Genomic DNA, 19,722 nt, shown 5'->3' with positions numbered 1-19,722 from the left:
AATGCCAGTAGCAGTTCTGTTTGATAGTACGCCCGAGGAGATGGAAACTACACAAGCGAACTTTGCTGCCTAAGTAATAAAGTCTGAAAACATAAGCAACATTAAATAAAAGCAAGCGTTGACTATCTTATTAAAATAGTGTACAATTTAAGATGTAAGATTTTACGTAAAATTAAAGTGGTAAACATTTTAATAAAATACTTTTTATTACTCCAAAACTTATTCGTAAACATCGAATTTAAATATTTTAAATGTCGTTATATCTTTTTAAAACAAAACCCATATCCTTGTTGCATTGTACTAGTTAATGCAAAAAAGGATGTAAATTCAACTAAACAAAAATGTTTGCTTCTGAAAGAACCAATTGAGCAGTCCAATTAGTTTCAGATACATTTACTAGTGAGCGCACTAGTGAACAAGCTGAGGCCTGAGATCCTGCCATTTGCTAAGATCGATTTGCGGAATAAAATTGCAGTTGAGCAGTAGATTACTATAAAAGGAAATCATTATACGATAATATCTTGAGATATAAATATTTATATGCTTACTGTGAATTGGGAAATACAAATACGTTTGGCTGGATTAAATGAAGGTAGTTGGCATTGCTGCAGAACAAGCTGGCCAGGCTCACCTTCCGGATCTCAGCCAGTTGAGCTGTGAAAAAACCAATTGCAAAGTGCTACTCCCATACTATTATGTCAACTTACCGCGCGAAAAACCTCCTGCGTTCTCCCGCTCAAAGAAGAACCTATCGCCGCGTCGCGTGTTAAGGAACTGTTTTCCGATTACACACAATAAAGTTGGTCCGAATAGAGCATCTGGGACATGGTACTCGAGGGTACCGCCTACGCCTAGTTCCACGTCATCCGGAGTGGCGTACAATCGACGCAACAGTGATATTTTCTACACCAAAGTAATTTTAGTGATTGGATTTTCAATAGTCTTGACCGCAATAATCTACCTCTCCTGGAATTTCGTGGGCGAAATCTGCCCAATCGACAGCTCGTCGCAGTCCACAAAACTCTCGCACATCGTTGTAAGAAGCCAATCCGAAGTCTCGTGCCCTCTGAATATCTATTGACTTGAGATCCGATCCATACTCCTCGAACTCCTTGCGGTTGAAGTAGTGCTTGATCTCCCGATCGATATTCCCATCCGATCGTTTATGCAGCTGGGTAGCCAAGCCTCTCAGCAAGGCATCAAAGTTGTCGGATGTGTCCAGTAAACGAATAGTCTCTGGTCGGTCGAGGTAGTCGCTCAGGCGCTTGGTGTCATTAGCGCTCCGATTGGGGGCGACCAATCTGTAAAAATAATATTACTTAATCACAGATACTTCCAGAAATAAAGTCTAATGCCTACGAGAACCATCCGGGGATTTGAGTGTGAGCGTATCGGAAGGCAGCAGCAGAAAACTCTGCATAGGCAGCAGGATTAACCGACTCGTCGTAGTCGTTGACGTACTCGGTGGGCTCCACTGGATAGATCAGACCGTTCAAGTATGTGTAAGTGCGACCAACGAACAGTGGAAGCCAGTCATAGTATGTGATCTTCTGGAACTGCGCAATGTTGATCTTGCGTGCCTCCTGGAAGATGCGCTCGTCACCATGATCGGGATTAATCAGCGCTAAGTTTTCGGCCAGACGATTGTGCTCTCGGACCAACAGAGTCTGCAGCAGCGCGATTGTGGGCGTGAAGCGATTCCGAGTGTCCGGTACGATGTAGCACTCGCTCTTGGCACCACACTCGCCATTCTCATTTTGGCTCACTGGAAGCCAGTGTTGTCCGTTCACGTAGCTGGTCCTTAGAAGTCCGCCCTTGAACAATCGGACCTTTCTGTTTTGCGAGGGATTGTTCCCATAGATGGAGGAGAGATCCAGGTAAGCTGTTGCCACCGTTAGCTTCTCGGGATGGGGTTGCTCACTCTTTGGGCATACGGCATCCGCATCGGACACACTGCGCGCAAAGTGCAGACAGGTCTTCCCCGTATGGTAGACGATGGGTCCACCACGGGGCAGGTTGATTGGCAGACAGCGAGGATGACGTGGCTCGGCACAGCAATCTTGAGGAGCTCCCTGTGTGCTCAATTGGCTGATGTCGTGAGCAACAAACTGGCCCCATTGCATGGCCGCCATGGTGCGGAATCTATCGTTCCTCGTCTGCTCCCCGTACATCGACAAGGAGATCAAACGGGCATTCGGAGCCTGTTCGACTTGGCGGGGAGGCAAAAGCCTTCGATAGCGTGAAACGGCAATTCCAAACTCTGGATACAAGAGGTTGTTGCAGGATCCATCCAAGCTTCGATAGTGCAGGTTTCGAGTATCATTCAAGCAGTTGCGAGGCGGAAGTCCACACCTCAAAGGTTGATGCGACCCAGAAGGCTCGGCCCAACTATTGTGAACATTATTGCCATTGTACTTGGGCATAAAGTCTTTAATCAAAGCATCCAAACTTCCGTCACTAACTCCTGGACGAATGTCAAAAGAACTCCGTTTGGACCTGGACAAGGGTGCCATTGCCGAATACGGACACTTGGTGGCCACCGCCACAGACAGCACACTTAAAACCACCAAAAACTCTCTCATAGCACCGACGACACCACAAAACACACTGCAGTACCAGCAGTTGGGTGCCCATATATAGATATCCGCCAGTTGCTGACCCGCACGATCTTCGCGCTCTGGAGACGTGATAATACAACGCGAAATTCTTGGTATGATTGACTAGATTGAAGAACGTGCAGAAATATGCGAGCATAATTTCCAATATTCGGAAGCTCAAACGGTGGGCGAATTTCATAAACAAATGATGTCGACTGGAACGTGTTTACCGTTCGGAAAATAAGACAATGGTCAAGTTCTTATTAAATGTAGCTGATATAAAATGATTAACCGTAGCGCAGTTTTTGCAAATATGAAGAATGAAATCACATAAAGATAAACCATTAAGAAGCGCAGTAAAGACTCTGACTCATTATAATTTTTCTGTTGAATAACTGAAGAGAGCTACTTATATAGATATGTAACACATGTTTAACATAAACTTATAAACATAGTTTGGCTGTGTGCAACACAAATATAAATTAACTGGAATGTCTCTTTGTCTTCTTATTCAAAAGTTAACAGGAGTATATTAAACACAAAGCTTACAAAATATGAACAAAAATTCCATTCGCTTTAAAATATATGGAAAAAGTTACTTTACTTCTTCTATTTTATCAAAAAGTTCTTTAAGTCTGGTGACATCATCAAATAAGAATTAAGGACATTCTTCCATTTATGATGATAGGTACAATATTCCATGTATAAAGATGAAGCCTCTTCATTATCTATTAAAGCTTCCGTATGAATCTGCAGTCTTCTTAAAATAAAGGAAGAGCTTACAAAAACAATTTTTGGATAATCCGACCCGACTTCTGGACAGTCCACCCTGCTAAGGTAATAAAAATGTTCATCTTTATACTCTTATACAGCTACATATCTAAACTCACATGATATCAATATATTGTTCCATAATGCATCTGATTACACAAAAGGTTTGACGGTAAATTTCGATATTTTTAAAATATATATCATCCATTTCAGTTAACTCAACGAAGTGCAATATATTATCGCTAGAGTGTTGTAAAAAGCCTGTATTAAATAAACAAAACTTTTTCAAATCAGAACGACTATAATTTAAACTATATACAAACCATTCATGGCTAGAAACATGGAGAATTTGAGTACTCCCAGAAAACGTGTCTCATCCTTTTCTCCGCAATGCAAGGCGAGAAAACTATTGTACGTGCCGTATAGAATGGACAAATTTTTTTGCAGATTTACATCTATAAGATAAGGAGAGTAAGTTAAAACCAATTCAAAAATTGTATAAAATAACTCAAACCTAATCGAGACTCTTTCCAAGCTGAAATTTTCTCGTTAATGGCGAGGATGAATGCTTTATTGTGTCGCACGAACTCTGGGCAAGTCCTTTTCTCAGGCTAAGCGACATAATTGAAATAGATATATAGATGAATCATCCGATTTGAAAAGATATCACATTACTTACATTTGAGTTTCCATTTACAACATGTGTTGTAAAATTGAAATCTCCGCGTCGTGCTAAATCCAATATTACGTTTTGATCACGGTGCCTAGCAAAATCAGGGCACAGCACTAGTTCCTCGCCCTTATGGACTTTTTTAGCAGTCACTCCAATTACTTTCCCACTTGGTAGACATCTGAAATTTTCATAAACATCTTAATGTGAACAAAAATTTAAAATCATAACTTACACGGCTTTAATATTATTCGTCTCACCAATCTGCTTTAAAGCTTTTAGTGTAACAAAAAGCGTAGACTTTAATTGGACGGTATTTTCTATTTTGTTAAAATATTGATTTACAAATTGATGAAAATATTTTGCAATATTTGTCAACAGCTGGCAACGTTTTGATGTGTTAAAGATTTGAAGAATCTCGTCTATTTGGTGTTTGGGTAATGTCTCTGCACCTACGAGATCTTCCACAGTTTCAATTTCATATTTTTGTATGCAAATTGAATGTAGCCTATCGGCAAACCGAAATATTGGACTACCCTGTGGTAACTTTTCTAGGTACTCATGTTCGTCCTCCGCTAGACTATCGTGAACGCTGTTGTAGCAGTCAACGAAATCTGTTATCGCATTTACTCCATAATAACTAAAAACATTTGCGCTTATACGGTCAGTTGGCATCGGAAGAGCACCACACTTTTTGAATTCTTCATTAATTTCATTCATGCCATCTATATCTCCGGGTTTTGTGTAGTATAGCTCATCTCTATGGGAATTTAATAGAACGTGGCCACACAACCGTAAAAGTATAGCTGCCATTACATTAATTAAGTCTGTTTTCACGAGAGCCAGCAAATAAAAATATTTATCTGCGATGTGGGTGTCATTGTAAATGAAAACCGACAATCGAAATGCGGTGGCTACGATTTCTTTATATTTTTCCCTTGTCAGCAGGTTATAATCTGGAGCCGTAGCCAGGAGTTCTCCAATAAGATTATAATTTCTCTCCTCTTCCTGGGCATGCTCCAGTATAAAGGTCCAAGCCTCATGGGGATCACTTATTACTCTGATATGGCGGAAAAAATGATTTTAGGTATTTAGGCATGTGATTATATCTACATTTTAGTTACCCGCCATCCATGGCATAGTCTACTATAGCCGGAAGAATATATTCTAATGCTTCGTAAAACAATCGAAATAGCATGTTAGCCTCTAGCATTGGTATCAGCCCAATTCTATATCCATAGCACTCGTACTGGTGGATTTCTGCATCTGATTCCATACACGACTTTGAGCAATAGGTTCTATAACGACAGTTATCACAGGTATATAGCTGTTCCTGATGTACTCCACAGAAATCGCAATTCAGAAATGGAGCACTGAACTGAAAGTGCACAGGATTTTCCACAAGAACAATTTCTCCTTTTGGTATATCGCATGAAGCGAAAACACCGCCAGATTTCTCAATGGGTTTTTCGCTATAAGAGAATAAATGGCTATACTATATGTATTGTACATCAAACATTCTTTACCTACAAATAATCACAAGCTTGACTGGCAAAAGGTATTTTTCGAGTAAGTTTAAAACCTTTAAAAGGCGCCAAGTTCTCGTATTGGACTTTCTTGCAAGACTCAACATTTTTTCTAGCTTGGTTGATTCTTTCTTCATGTTGTTTAATAAGAGTTAGGAACCCACTGATTTCTGGAAAATATAATAAAATAACCTATATTAAGACCTCAAACTTCTTATCATAACAACTCTAGAAATACTGACCACTTTGATCAACTAATGACACATCTTCTGAAATGAGGGAATTTTGTTATAGGTAGGTGATCATTATAACATATAATGCGAATTACCAATTAGTCTCTTTACAACCGACAATTTTTCTTTCGATAATTGATACTCCCGAATCATAAAGAGGCATACGCAGTGAAGTATCTGTGACACTATCGTTCCCTCCGTTGTCTTGAAGGCTGAATCCAAAGACTCGTAATATAGTAAGTCATTACAGGCGGTCTAGAGTGGTAAAACGGGCTGTGAACATATGATGTAGACTATTCAGCTAGAATAAAGATGACATACCGCATGCTGGTTACTTTTTATATAGAGCACACTTCTGGCCAAAATAGCATCCACGCATGTAGGGGAGGCGCTGGGTGCGCGGCATATAATTTCGTCCAGACTCTGAATAGTCTGAGTAGTGGATTACAATGGGGTTATACATAAGAAATAATAAGGATATACCATCTTCAACGCTGAAGGACATTTCATATGCATACACTTCTTAGCAATGTTAAGGCAACTTTGGGCAACTTCGGAAAAATCGCAAAAAACTGAGTCGGTTGTTTTACGCAGAACCTTTAAGAACAGCTCGCATTCTCTGAAATTGTAGTTTATTCTAGTATTATATGGGCTATCTATTAACACTTGAAGGACCCTAATGTAGGATAACTAGGATTTCACAATTTTGCAACACCTGCGGGATCCCAGATCAAATGGCGCTGGTACTCACATCAGGTTACGTGGACACATGACCCCGGACATCGTGATGTATTCAGAGGCCTCTGGGCTCGGATCCGACCCCATATGCAATGGTATTCTATGCATATTCACCACTTAATTTGGAAAAAACCTCTTAAAAGCGTATTTTTGAAGCTCTCGCGCTAAGAATGTGACCGCATTTGGCCGCCACTAAAATCCTCAACTATTTTACATTATATTTTAGTGTTACCAGAAATAAATCATCCAATTTACTTATTAATATATAATAGTTCTGCTTAACTGAATTTCTTAATTGTATACCTTTCGAGAAAACAAAAATAATTAACTTTTATCATGTACTGATTTCTATACAAGAGGTGCCGCTATTTCTTCCGGCCAGCTAGCAATATATCCTAGGCATGGAAAATTTAAATTCACAGTCTCAATATATTTTAAATATTCAACACATTTTGATTTCTAATACAAAACTACCAAACACAATGGGGTTTTGGAACAAAAAAGAAAAAAGGCCCACCTATCCTTGGGCTGTCTGTGATGTGCTTCGCAACATTGTTCTTTTTAAGGTTTTATTGGATTAAGTTTTCTTTATAAAGCCTCCGTCAACCACGGAGCCATTACTTTGAAACTTCTAGCTCGCATCCCTGGCTTGTCGATAAATCGATAGGCCATTATTCTAACATCAAAAACGTAAATAACAGACACTTCTTTTCTTTTTGGCGAACTTCTGCCCGTGAGAACTATATTCAAACAATTTCTTTTACTGTTTTTGTATCTTAGAAAAGAGAACCAGTTCTTTTTGTATCTTAGAAAAGAGAACCAGTTCTATTAATATTTCATATTAGTGGTTATTTATTTACTGAGTTGAAATAGTTTACAATGGGAAAAACCTCAAAGGATAAACGTGATATATATTATCGGCGGGCCAAAGACGAAGGCTGGAGGGCCAGAAGTGCGTTCAAATTGCTCCACGTGGACGAGGCCTACGGAATTCTAAATGGTAGGAGCATTAAAACTACTTAGGATCGAAATTTAACACATTTTAATATAAAGGTGTTCAGCGGGCAGTCGATCTATGTGCTGCTCCTGGCAGCTGGTCCCAGGTCCTCTCCCGGAAACTCTATGATGCCTGCGAAACGGACGATGAAAAGGCCGCTGTTAAGATCATAGCCGTTGATCTGCAAGCCATGGCACCGATCCGAGGAATACTCCAGCTCCAGGGAGATATCACAAAGCAGTCCACCGCAGAAGCAATCATCGGTCACTTTGGTGGGAATGAGAAAGCCCAGTTGGTGGTCTGCGATGGAGCCCCCGATGTCACCGGTGTGCATGAAATGGACGAGTACATGCAGCATCAGTTACTTGTAGCTGCTCTGAGCATTGCCACCTGTGTACTGGAAACTGGCGGAACTTTTGTGGCCAAGATTTTCAAGGGTAATGCCACCTCACTATTAAGCTCCCAGATGCAGATATTTTTCAAGAAATTCGACATCTATAAGCCGCCGAGTTCGCGCCCTTCGAGCATTGAAGCCTTTGTAGTTTGCTCCGACTTCTGCCTTCCCGAGGGCTACATTCCTCAAGTGATTAACCCTGCTCGAGATGATATACGTCTACTGGCAGAGAAAACCGGGTCAGAGGTAAACCGTCGCCTAGTTCCTTTTATAGCTTGCGGAGACTTAAACAGGTTAAGTGATCCCAAAGAGGGCCAGATTTCCCCCTCAGATGAATCCAAATCAGTAAGTAATGTGCCTTTTACTCAGCACCGTTTTTTCAATCAACACTCTTTCCCACAGTACGTAGAGTATGTTTACGATGCTGTTATGGACGACGCATCTTATCCCCTGGAATTTAAGGAGATTCTAATGCAAGTGTACGATGAACAATTCCATATCAACTAAATGTTTCTAAAATAAAACTTAAAAATTGAAATTCAATATATATATAAACAGGGCTTAGGTCAAGCAATTTGAAATTTGATAAAATTAATCAACATAATTTTGAAATACTTAGTTTATTTAAAGATTAGGTTATTAAGACTATTTTGATATTACTTTATTTTGTGTTTATCCCGTCATTTAAGTGACAACTTTTTTTGCTCGATTTCCAATAGTTTCTTTTTTACTTCTATTTTCTCAGCCATTAATTGTTCGATTGCCAAGTGATGTCGCTTATCCTCGTACAGCTTCTGCTTGTACAGAACGAAGAATTCATTAAGTGCAAGTTGAGCACTGTTAGCGGCATCGTGCACCATTCCTAGGTTATTGCTAATCTTGTCAAGCAGCGTCGGCTCCTCCTCCGCGAGTCGACTGCTGGTCAATGCGGCCCGTTTGTTAGATTGCAGGTAAAGCGGGTCTATGTCAGTTTTGTTCTCCTCTGGTTCGTAAACGTACTCGGCGGAGGTCTGAAGAGCGCCACTGTCTTCTTCCGGGACCACGTCCTCTACTTCGTCCACGTCAAATTCGGTGGTAGAATTTTCATGCATTTCATCGTCGGAGACCTTCATAATAATTTGACTAACATCCTCGTTTAACCGGCACAGGGTTGCTATTGTTTCCTCCGACGAACTAAGACTGGTGCCAAATGGCATGTTGTGCATTTCGTTCTTTTCCACCTTTCTCAGGATAAACCTCTTCCAGTCCTTTAAGGCCTACAAACAAATCTTATAATGCAAGCGCTTATGGGAAAAAATTGGTTAGCCTACCCTTTTCCAGGTGGCTATATCTTTTCGCGGAGGACCGTGGCTATTGAGTTCGGATGTCAGCTCCTCCCAGAGGGACTCTAGATTGCCCCGTGTTTCCCACGTCGGATTCTGAAGCAGGCGCGGATGTTTCTTCACGAAGTCCAGCAATATGAGCTCTTGCGTTGAGTTACGCGGCTTGGCTTTGTTACGGTCGATGGCGAGACTGGTCTGCGGCTGGAATTTGTACTTGGCGCTCCGGTTGAGTCCCGATGTGGGGTGCATCCTATTCATGTGCTTGCTCAGATTCGTGGTGGTCGTCTTGTATGACAGCTTCGCCTTGCAGATATTGCACAATGCAAACGTGTCGTCCACCGCCCGGAAAAAGCACCAGATCTCGCTCGTCTTCCGCTTCATTTCGACCTTTTGAAATGACCAATTTGTTTTGGAAACGAAAATATGCTCGGCGTTCAGTCCGAAGCAATAGTTCAAGAACTAGTCACTTAGAGATGAGTTGGCGGCCTGTGGTTTCAACTTTGGAACTAGATCAAAATATCGAAGGCATTGATAAGCGGTGCATGTGCACTTTAAATGCGATAGATAAAAATATAAATGAAATTTTTTTTTATTAATCAGTAAAATTACAGTATGGGTGTCAGAAACTATATAAATAACTATAATAATAATATACAAAAGCTTTAAATGGTTCCTTCGTGTTTTTAATGGAACTATCAATTATTTTTTAATATTTTTCTTGGGGAAACGTTTTTAAAAAACTTTATCAAAAAGTTATTTTTTAAATTTGTTTATTAAATTCAACATTTCTAATATCATAATAACAAAGTCGAGAAATTAATAAAGGAAGCAAGCTAAATTGATTGGTAGTATTTGGCGATAGTCAGAAAAACATCGATGCTACTGTACAGTGTCAGACCGCCGATGGTAGTATCGATAGTACCATCGATGTTTTGACAGCTCTACTGCTGAGGTGACAACTTGTCACTGACAAGTCATGATAATTTTTTGTAAAGCAATAGATTTATCGCCATGGATGACTCTTTTTTCGGCTTTGACACGAATCTACCGGTAAGCAGTGGTCCCGGTATTGCGGCAGCAATATCCGGAAAAACGGGACCGCACGGGGAGCGGCAAATGCCCAACGCACACTTTTCACTGGTCAAATAAGGGGGCATCGAAGGCGACCGGGGGCAGAAAAAGTTGGAATGTCTAATTTACTTGCCTCAATTGTTTCCCCAGGACGAAGATGGTGGCGATGGACGCATCGTCGAGGCGGAATACGATGCCCTCAATGACGAAACCTTTGGATCCGCGATAAATGGCGACTGGGAGGAAGCCCATGAGACGATGGTGCGCCTGGGCGGGAATGGCGAAAGGGTGCGGAAGCGACCCGCGGAATCTAGTGGAAATACGGATTTTGCCGATCACGGCAATGGTGCCTTCCTGCGACACGGTAATCCGCTTTCATCCGCGCCTTCTTCAAGTGGCTCCACTCCGGCCCCCTTAAATGCCCCATTCCGGCAGTCTCGGCACATAGGCGACTCAGATCTGGAGCTGAACATTTCCTCAATGAAGTTGGACGACATGGACCTGTCCTCGTTTGCCAACGATAGCGAAGCCGGTGGCCTGAGCAACCGCATCAAGCTGGACTCCGGGGTCTGGGGATCACAGCCGTTTCCCAACAACCAACATTTGTTCCGTGAGCCTATGCGCAGCGCCTTCAAGCCACAGCAGCAGCAGCAACAACAGCAGCACCACCCACAACATATAAAGCCCCCACAGGAAGCGAATGCCAATTTCGCACTGACTCCACAGGCTTTTCCTAAAATTACAACTCTTGAGGACATAGAACGCAATATGATCATTCAGCAGGCCATGCCCAAACAACAGCAGCAGAGTCAGCAACAGGCAGAACGCAAGATGTTCGATGATTTCAGTCTGGGTAACAGGCAGCAGGTGCCTACACCAACCATGTTGCAGCAACAGATTTTGCAGCAGCAGCAGCATCAACAAAAACAACAGTCGCAGCAGCAGCCGCCACAACAAGCGCAGCACATGGGTAAATATATACTAAATCTAATTTAGTATTTATGCTCACAAGAACAGTTCTCAGTGTTTTAAAAGTGTGTGTTGATACCGAAAACTTGTCTAACAAAAAGTATATTTTGTTAAAATGTCTTAAGAAATTCTTTTAGAGGTCAAGTACTTATGTATGTTTATTTTATTTTTGATAGATTCAATCATTTTAGTAACAAATTTCAAGGTCTTAATAGATATCTGTGACCCATGAATATAACACCATTCATCCATTCATTACAGCACCTCCTGGCTTCTTGGGCACGCCACAGACCTCGCCACCGAGGCCAACTTTGGGTTTTCCCGGTCCCCATCCACTACCCGAACTACTGCCCACACCGCCGTCGCAGCCACAGCTGAACGGCATTGGTGGCAACAGAGTGCCGCCCGGATTTATTTACCCGCCAGGTCTGCCCGGGAATATTCCGCAATTACCCCAGCATCCGCTTATGCAGCAGCACATGCCGCCAAACTTTCCACTGCCCGGCGGCAACCAGCGACCTCTATCCAATCCGCTCAATCCGCACGCTCTACCCACGGCCCTAAACAACTTTGCGATGCATCCGAGCTTCAATGCGATGCGTGCCGCTGGACTGCATCCAGCCGCTTTTATGCAACCACCCCATCCGCACCAGATGCAGCCCCCGCGAATGCCGCCGCACCCGTTGCAAGCTGCCTCAAGTCTATTAGGTCAGCAGCCACCGAACTCCATGTACAACATGTTCAATATGCGACTAGTGCAAGAGATCCAGCAGAACCATCCGCTGCTTCAACAGGCGGCTGTGGTACGCCAAATGCAACAAAGCAGAGCCGGATCCGTGACCAGCGATCGCCAGAGGACGCAGACGCAACAGCAGCAACAAGGACGACGTCCAGATGGTACAGGGAATTACCCGCTAGAAGAGTACGATGAATATGCCAACCTGATGAGCACGCGCGACAAGCACTGGCTAATTGGAATCCAGCTTTCGCAGCTGAACACGGACACGCCGTATATCGACGACTACTACTACACGGTGTTCAGGGAGCGCAAGGCCCAACAGAATGGGCAGATGCGCAACAGTCAGGCGCACAAGGACAACCAGCTGAATCATCCGCTTACCCAGCCACGCGGCCATGCGCAACTTATTCTCGTGCAGTTGGGCAACAAGAATGGTGCTCGCAATGGACACGGACGTGAGCGCCGAAACTCGGAGAACGCCAACAGCACGTCAGGCAGCACGAACAATGGATCAGGTGGTAACAACAACAACCTGACAGGCTATATATTCTCGCCTCTTAAGTTTGAGAACTCACTGGGAAAGCTGCAGTATGGAAGTGTGACAGCACCGCGAAAAATTATCGATGCTGACATTATGAGTGGTGAATCAAATACCGCTGCTGATGCCAACGCAACTTCTTCATCAACGAGCTCGACACCGCTGCCCACCTCCGCGAGCCACGATGTAAATCCCAGCAGCATGCGCAAGTCGCGTCACATTCTGCTTTTGATTGAAACGCTTTATCGCTATCTGCTGAAGTTGGAGGATTTGGAAAGCCCCGAGGTGATGGCCACCATTGAGCTGAAAAAGAAAAAGGAAGCCGAACGCATCGCAGCCCTTGAGCAGCTAGAAATGGCCAATAAAACGCCCGAAGAGCGGGCTGCCGAAGCCGCCAATCCGCAAACTATGAATCCGCAACTAAAGAACAAGTTCAACTATGAGGTAGAGACGAAAGCTGCGTTGGTCAATAAATTAAAAGCAGGACTGGCTTTCGACAAGGTGATCGCCATGATGAATGTGCGCAAGGGAAAGGTGCGTTGTTTTAAACTAGTTTGAATAAGTGCAAGCAAATAAAAAAGGCTAGTTACCTTTGAATATATTATAATAGAATTAAACTATTGAACTTGATATAAGTTAGTTTAATACTCAAGAAAATCACTAATAATTAAATTAATCCCTCCGTTGCAGATACTTATCCGACGCATTATGCCCTTTATTGCGGACCAAAGCATTCGCTGGATCGTATGGAGCGGAGTCTTCTGTTCCCTGCAAACAGTTGTGAAAAAGGACAAGGACGACGTTGAAGGCGTCTTGTACGCTCTTTACCCAGAGTTTAAAAAACACGTTAACAAAGCCACTTTCGAACTAATAGTGAGCATTTCATCTGCTATTACGCTGAATGACAAGAAACTGTCTGGAATCTTCTGCAGTCGCGTAAGTTATCCCCACTTTTAAGTAATAGACTGACCTACTAATTATTAAATTGGCAGTTTGGAATCCTTTCGTTGGTTGCCCTTATACTTCGCGCTGAGGAGATCTACGTTTCGCGAAATGACGGTACTCTCAGCGAGGAGAACAGGCAAAAGTGGCGCGAATTTCTGGCACAGGTGGCATCCTGCCTCAATCGCACTATTCAAAACCAGACCATCTCGGCAGCCATTGAGTCGGATGCAATTCAGCCGCTTATGAACCATTTTGAACGGTTTAAAGATCTTAAACTAGATGCCCTCTTAGCATTAATAACTGAAGCCAGGCATCAAATTGATTAGGTTGCTTTGACAGATTTTCATTTAACTTGATTCAAGCGTTTCAAATAATTGTGAAATTATATAGCCGAGTTCACTTTGCTTTACTCAATTACGCATATGTTTGTATAGAGTATGTATCCAAAACTTACATATGTACGATCGTTTTTACATTTACGCATACTACACAAAAATATTGATACAGGGTAGAAAAATCTCATACTGAAATTGAGAAAGTACTCAACTGTCAATAAATTTTGATAATAGTTTGTTAGAAACGTTCTTTTATCCAAAATTGTGTGCACTGTACAAGAAAGATAGAGAGAGGAAATCATGTTTTATAAATATAATATCGAATGGTAGGTTTTGCTCATTGTACATACTTATATCATTTTATATTTGATAAGGAGTACTTTTCCGGCATTTTCTGTAGAGATTTATAAAGAATAATTCACCCTAAATATTATTCTTTTTTTCATCGAATTAACAACTGGGCTTTCCTATATCTTGTAACCACGATTATAAAGGGAATATTATAACTACGTTTTAAAATTTAAAAGCACCGATTTAATGCGCGATCCATGCATACTCATTTAAATGTGCATCCTTAAGTATCTGCTTATTTTCTGGTATTTGTAAATATCGGTTTAATGAAATTTTTACTACAATACCTTTTGGGTTTCATTGAATCAAATTTGTGCAAGACCCATTAAAGTCGAGACATTCAGCATAAATGTGTACTAAATAATTAGCATTGTGAAAGGTGCAGCCGTATTTATTATAACAAAATGATCAAAATTGTGATACATTTTGACTTTTAAACATAAACGAAAGTCCGATGATCGGAAAGAATTAGTTTAACACGCAAATACAAATTTGAAATTAGAGAAACCGCAATTTTCATAATACTTCTGTAACGCAACGGAGAGATATTTGTTATAAGAATCCGTTGTGGAGCATTTTAATTTTATTTCGTTTTTAATTGTATCTACATCATCATTTAATGTTGTTTAATACATTTTTTTTATTGAAATTCATGTTTTGTATCTAAAGAAAATTCTACTCGACTGCAATATTTTTGCAAACACGTTAAAACAATTCTTCTTTAGCAAACAAAGAGTCAAAATACGATAGCTGTTTAAGATTGCAAACACATAAACAATAATTGTACATTGATTTGTATTTATCAAATGCAAACACTTCAAACCTTTTTCTATTTGTTCGCCGATTCAAAAGTAAATTTTTTAAATTGATATAATTTCAGAGAGTATAATAAATAAAACATACCATTTCACAGAACACACCGAATCCATAATACCGTTTTTTTTTGGGCTTTTAAAATGTTTTTAAATTAAGAAGCCTGAGGAAATGATATTAAAAATTAATATAAAAAAAATACATTTTCTATTTTAAAAAGATTTAATTTTATAGGATTTCGTGTGCTTTTTTTAAAAATTATTTATTAGCTTCCATTTAGAGTTCTAAGAATGGACGCTTGCTTCACTATTTTGTTTTTCTTCTATTATGATATATTTATAATTTGATTTCTATAAACAATTGTGCTTAGAGGGGGGCATCATTAATGGCGACCGTGTCTTGTGTCTGTCTGTTTTTGTTTTTGGCGCAGAATCAAGCGTCGAAGTGTCGGCAGTTGCCTGTCCGTAAGGGACATTTTGTTGTGCGGAGGCGCCAAAGTGCGTAACAAGTGGCGGCGGCGCGCTCGGGAATTGTTGCAAATTTCTGAGTCGGCGACGCCAACCACTGGCGACGGTCACCAAGACGACAACTTGTCGGCAGCAGTCCGCCCAGCGCGAAGGGATGCGAAGCCCATGCTCCCGATCCCACCCCACACACCCAGAAAGCATGCGGTACACTCGGAGAAATAACATGATTTCAGTGCGGGAACTACCGTGGGCCTCGAATGAGCTTATAGGTAAGTACTCGGGGAGAATTTAAATAGTACAATCAATTATAATAATTGTCTTAAACTGTTTGGAAACTTTCATAAAATAATATATACACACGTACATTTTTGTTTAAATAAAAGCAATTCACAAAACCAAAAGGGATTTAAGTAAAGCGGTGAGAGCTAAGGTTATTAATAATCCATATAAAAATCTGTATACACAAATGCGAAAATTTAACTGACAGATAATAATAAGTTGTAAACTATTTCTACACCACTCATTTCTCCGAGTGCATCCAAAGGCTAGACTTAGACAGACGATTGTGGCGACCAGTCGCCCGTCGTTGCTTCTTCGGCGACAGCGACAATGGCACGACGACAGGCAGTGGGACAGGACTCTGGCTCTGCCGTGGAGCGGAGCGGAGCAGACAGTGCCGCAGTTCTGGGCAGGACCAGGACTCAGCGGATGCGGATACGCAGAACTTTGATTTGCGAACGGGCCAAGTGTGCGCCACTGGGCGCCGCTATTATTGCCATTGCCACCAATTGGCGCGCCAAACGCCGCTGTTCTCACAATTAGATGCGAAAATAGCCGGCGCGTCGATGATGACGAGTTATTGTCGCGTCTATCTGGTCGTTGTTTTTGTTGACAACCCCACGATTGGTTTGTTGGCGGCAGGAGGGGATCATCTTCAATACGCTTTTACCAGGGAGCCCATTCATGTAATGTGCGGATTTAACTGATCCTGACATACACACATGTGTCTAGGAATTTTTTTTTTTGGAGCGGGGATAGAGATTTGATCAGGGCAACGTGCAGTATGAGTAATATGCGAAGCCTACCTTGAATCCACGGTCTCTTATTTAGTTTAGATTTATTGCACATATATTACAAATATCCGGTGATTGCATCGTTTTATTGAAAGCTTACAGATCGGCGACCTGCGGCGCGACCTCTTTACATTGGAGTTAACCACTTAATTACCGGTTAATGAGTGTCGGTGTCTTGATTTCTCCTCTGGCTGCCAATAGGTCGTGCAAACTTTCCCATCGGAATCGGAGTGTCTAGGGCTCGCTGTGCGGTTTAGGCCAGCTTCGGCCGCCAGTCGCCATCGTCGCCGTCGCCGGCAGCCAACATTTGAAAAACGAAATGGCGCGCAGATAGGTTTCAGCTTAGACCCCAGTGCGACTAGACCAGACGCCTAGTGACGCCAACTAAAAATTTATGTACTTACTACGTCGTGCTTTTTGCAGTTCCTATACTTTTTTCCATTTAATAGGGTTTCTTATTAATGCGTAGAGTTATTAATCCAGATGCTTTTGAAGAGACAGGCACTTAATAACTTATTAATTCAGAATTTAGCAAAATTATAGTTTCATATTCCATCGAAACAATCAATTATGTAATAATGGAATTAATTATGTTATACAAATATGGAAACCACAATTAAATTAAACTTACCAGCCTAAAAATCAACTTATGTGTGCAATGCACTTTTGTGAAATAATTATAAAAAGTCCTTCTCAAGTTGCCGCTTCGTCCGGTAGCCAAAAATCAAAACAAACAAAAACCAAAACATCTTATGTGTCCGCCACAAAAAAAGGATGGAAAAGACAATAAACTCGAATGTCCACAGCGACATACATCTGCATACAAGTGCCAGTTTGGTGCATGAATGGCTGACGGGGACTGGCAATGAGTCAGAAGGATGAAGGACGAAGGACGAGTGGCGTCGGCGTCCAAGGAGGTGGACTGGCTCGCAAGCTCGATTCGGTTTCAGACGGCGGCGGCGACGGCGCCTTGTCCAATGATTCTTCCGTGCCGACGCCGCCGTGGTGTCCGCATCCATATCCGTATCACTGCGCAGTGGTCGCAGTCGCAGGAGTCCCAGTGCGCACCAAACCGGCGGAGCCCAGTAGCATCGCCTATAAAAGGACGAGTTCTGCTACGGCCGGCGCTTAGTTGGCTTAGAAATGCGCCACAGGACGCGTCCGCAAAATCGTGACAGTCGAATAAAAACGCGCGCCATCCAAATCAAAATTTGAACAGGAACATTTACCCACAGTTACAAATAATTGGAAATGACAAATAATCTAGGAGGTAAGACGTGTTTTAACCTCGGATTAATCTTCAACAAGTTGTGAAACTTATTTAATACTTCAAACTCAATCAAATTCAGAAACCATTTTTCATTATGTGCATGTTTTCTAATATTAGTTTTAATTTTTGTTTAAGTAAAAATAGCAGACAGAAAAACATTTTCGTTATAAAAAAGTTTATTCAAGAACTAGTCTGTTATAAAACTTTAAAATCAATAGTTTCGTTCTAAAGATAGTCAAAGTGCAAAGTAATAGTTATGTGAGTTTGGTATTTCTTTGCCTTAAAAAAACAAAGACCGCTGATCAAACTTAACAGGTAAGTCGATATGGCTTTCAAGAGCTCAAAGGCCAGACAAATTCTTCCGACTTGAAGGGACACACGCTACTCAGATTTATCTTTTTTGAATGAACTCTCGAAAATTAGCTTATGAAACTCAAAACCGAGGGCAAAAGAGACAGCAAATGGGAATATCAATGGATAAAAAAGGCTGGAACTCGTTAAGGGGCAAACAAATGCCAGGGAATTGCACAGGATAAGAAGATGATGAACGATGCTAAACTGGTTTTCAGATCTGCCAGGAATTTTTCGAGCTTTGGGTTTTCAGAGGAAGTCGGCAGCTGATAGTGGATTGCAGCAGATTCGCGGAGAATGCGAGTGAAGAGTTTTCAAGGATGAGTGGCCACCCAAGTGGGCCCGTCAACAGAACAATCATTCAGACATAACATCAGGTCGGCAGATCAAGTACTTTTCCACTTATTAACTTATTCTGACGCGAATGTGGGAACTTTTTAAAAATTAAGTTGCGGAGTTTTTACCTTTTCTTAGATCAAGCGTTTTTTTTTCAATTTGGTGATGGCCAGTAGCCAAGAAACTTCCGAGAAATCTTTAGATAGCAAATTAGAAAAACTTTCTGAATGGTCCAAATTCCCCAAGTTCTGTCGGCATTTAAAAGAGTCGAAGCGGTAACTCGATACTTTCCAAGCTACAAAACTCGTAAACAGCCAAGCTAAGATTTCATAGGTGACCATCTACTATATCACCCAAACTATATATAACATTCCTCTTCCCACACACAAGAAACATATACATATTTGTGTTAATCCACGTTGTGCATTTGTTTATAGTTAAATGACGTAACTCTTAAAAAGGTAGACTCTTGTGATAGACACGTGTAAAATTAGCCACATCACATTATCGTTATAGTTCGAAAGTGGGGGAGATTCAAATACAAGCCGGGTAATCAATGATTACTTATCAGCACATTTTTGTCAAAAATCATTTAAGTGCTTAATTTAAATTACCATTTAATTATAATTGGACTATACTTATATATTGGTGATTATATATCTTTCCTACCAAATCCTTTAATCGGAACCTGGGATACATTTCCACAACATTTCCCGAATGTTAAGCTCACGAGCAATTGGCTCGGTAGAGTTTTATATGTTGCCTTTTTTCATATTCTAAGAAAAAATTAAACATAACAAAGACACTGCTAAATAATTGAGGCCCTTTAAATAAGATGCGTTGTGGGAAGATACTCCTCGCTGTCGTATTATTTGTTTAGCATTTGCGGAATGTCTCTGGCCTCATAAGAAAATAATGTATTCAAACTCCTGCCGTCCTTTCCGGAGGTAATACCCCGTGTCTCTCCCTCCACAAGTCAGGGGTCCGACTCTCGCTTATTTAACGCTCACGACGCGATCAAATTCCTCCTGCCAACATCGCCGGTTGCCGGTTTGGTTTCACTCCACAAGTGGCCTGTGTTCCCTGTTCCCGACCTGTTATTATCGTAATGACGGGAGCCTATTTGCTTTTGTGTTTTCGAGTGGTCCAAACGAGAGACAATTATGTATTTCTGCTGGAACTGACGAACCAGGGTCCCTGCTGGAGCGTCTGCCTT

The 19,722-nt window shown here is 41.4% G+C and overlaps 5 protein-coding genes across 12 annotated transcripts; 2 read left to right on the top strand and 3 right to left on the bottom strand.

Annotated features, from left to right (window-relative positions):
• Positions 1–187: 187 nt before the first annotated feature.
• LOC122621119 (peroxidase) lies at positions 188–2,618 on the bottom strand. Its single transcript, XM_043798876.1, has 5 exons — positions 1,360–2,618; positions 962–1,301; positions 708–903; positions 549–654; positions 188–490 (listed from the first exon to the last, which is right to left on the bottom strand). The coding sequence occupies exons 1-5, from the start codon at positions 2,580–2,582 to the stop codon at positions 409–411; spliced, it is 1,947 nt and encodes a 648-aa protein (XP_043654811.1). The 5' UTR covers positions 2,583–2,618; the 3' UTR covers positions 188–408.
• Positions 2,619–2,744: 126 nt separating this feature from the next.
• On the bottom strand, positions 2,745–6,718 carry LOC122622673. Of its 7 annotated transcripts, none has more exons than XM_043801314.1 (14): positions 6,549–6,718; positions 6,281–6,416; positions 6,119–6,229; positions 5,893–6,052; positions 5,807–5,833; positions 5,569–5,734; positions 5,163–5,510; positions 4,274–5,098; positions 4,048–4,219; positions 3,883–3,979; positions 3,692–3,823; positions 3,488–3,629; positions 3,381–3,426; positions 3,118–3,325 (listed from the first exon to the last, which is right to left on the bottom strand). In XM_043801314.1, the coding sequence occupies exons 1-14, from the start codon at positions 6,641–6,643 to the stop codon at positions 3,245–3,247; spliced, it is 2,538 nt and encodes an 845-aa protein (XP_043657249.1). In that variant the 5' UTR covers positions 6,644–6,718; the 3' UTR covers positions 3,118–3,244. The 7 variants fall into 7 exon arrangements, with proteins under 7 accessions (XP_043657251.1, XP_043657244.1, XP_043657245.1 ...); XM_043801313.1 differs by having other exon boundaries at positions 3,119–3,325; positions 3,381–3,429; XM_043801316.1 differs by having other exon boundaries at positions 2,745–3,429.
• A 484-nt stretch (positions 6,719–7,202) lies between these two features.
• On the top strand, positions 7,203–8,469 carry LOC122620257 (putative tRNA (cytidine(32)/guanosine(34)-2'-O)-methyltransferase 1). 2 transcript variants are annotated; one of them, XM_043797634.1, is made up of 4 exons: positions 7,203–7,328; positions 7,359–7,535; positions 7,589–8,271; positions 8,329–8,469. In XM_043797634.1, the coding sequence occupies exons 2-4, from the start codon at positions 7,415–7,417 to the stop codon at positions 8,431–8,433; spliced, it is 909 nt and encodes a 302-aa protein (XP_043653569.1). In that variant the 5' UTR covers positions 7,203–7,328; positions 7,359–7,414; the 3' UTR covers positions 8,434–8,469. The 2 variants fall into 2 exon arrangements, with proteins under 2 accessions (XP_043653569.1, XP_043653571.1); XM_043797636.1 differs by having other exon boundaries at positions 7,248–7,268; positions 7,381–7,535.
• Positions 8,470–8,562: 93 nt separating this feature from the next.
• LOC122620256 lies at positions 8,563–9,726 on the bottom strand. The gene is made up of 2 exons (XM_043797633.1): positions 9,237–9,726; positions 8,563–9,182 (listed from the first exon to the last, which is right to left on the bottom strand). The coding sequence occupies exons 1-2, from the start codon at positions 9,627–9,629 to the stop codon at positions 8,607–8,609; spliced, it is 969 nt and encodes a 322-aa protein (XP_043653568.1). The 5' UTR covers positions 9,630–9,726; the 3' UTR covers positions 8,563–8,606.
• A 441-nt stretch (positions 9,727–10,167) lies between these two features.
• On the top strand, positions 10,168–15,061 carry LOC122619224 (protein PAT1 homolog 1). Its single transcript, XM_043796010.1, has 5 exons — positions 10,168–10,298; positions 10,470–11,289; positions 11,550–13,099; positions 13,256–13,501; positions 13,558–15,061. Exons 1-5 carry the CDS (start codon positions 10,260–10,262, stop codon positions 13,834–13,836), a joined length of 2,934 nt encoding a protein of 977 aa, XP_043651945.1. The 5' UTR covers positions 10,168–10,259; the 3' UTR covers positions 13,837–15,061.
• Positions 15,062–19,722: the final 4,661 nt, after the last annotated feature.

The sequence above is a fragment of the Drosophila teissieri genome, chromosome 3R (genome assembly GCF_016746235.2).
Source record: "Drosophila teissieri strain GT53w chromosome 3R, Prin_Dtei_1.1, whole genome shotgun sequence".
Taxonomy (NCBI): Eukaryota; Metazoa; Arthropoda; class Insecta; order Diptera; family Drosophilidae; genus Drosophila; species Drosophila teissieri.
Note: the sequence above shows the minus strand (reverse complement) of the source record. Positions and strands in the feature narration are given on the sequence as shown.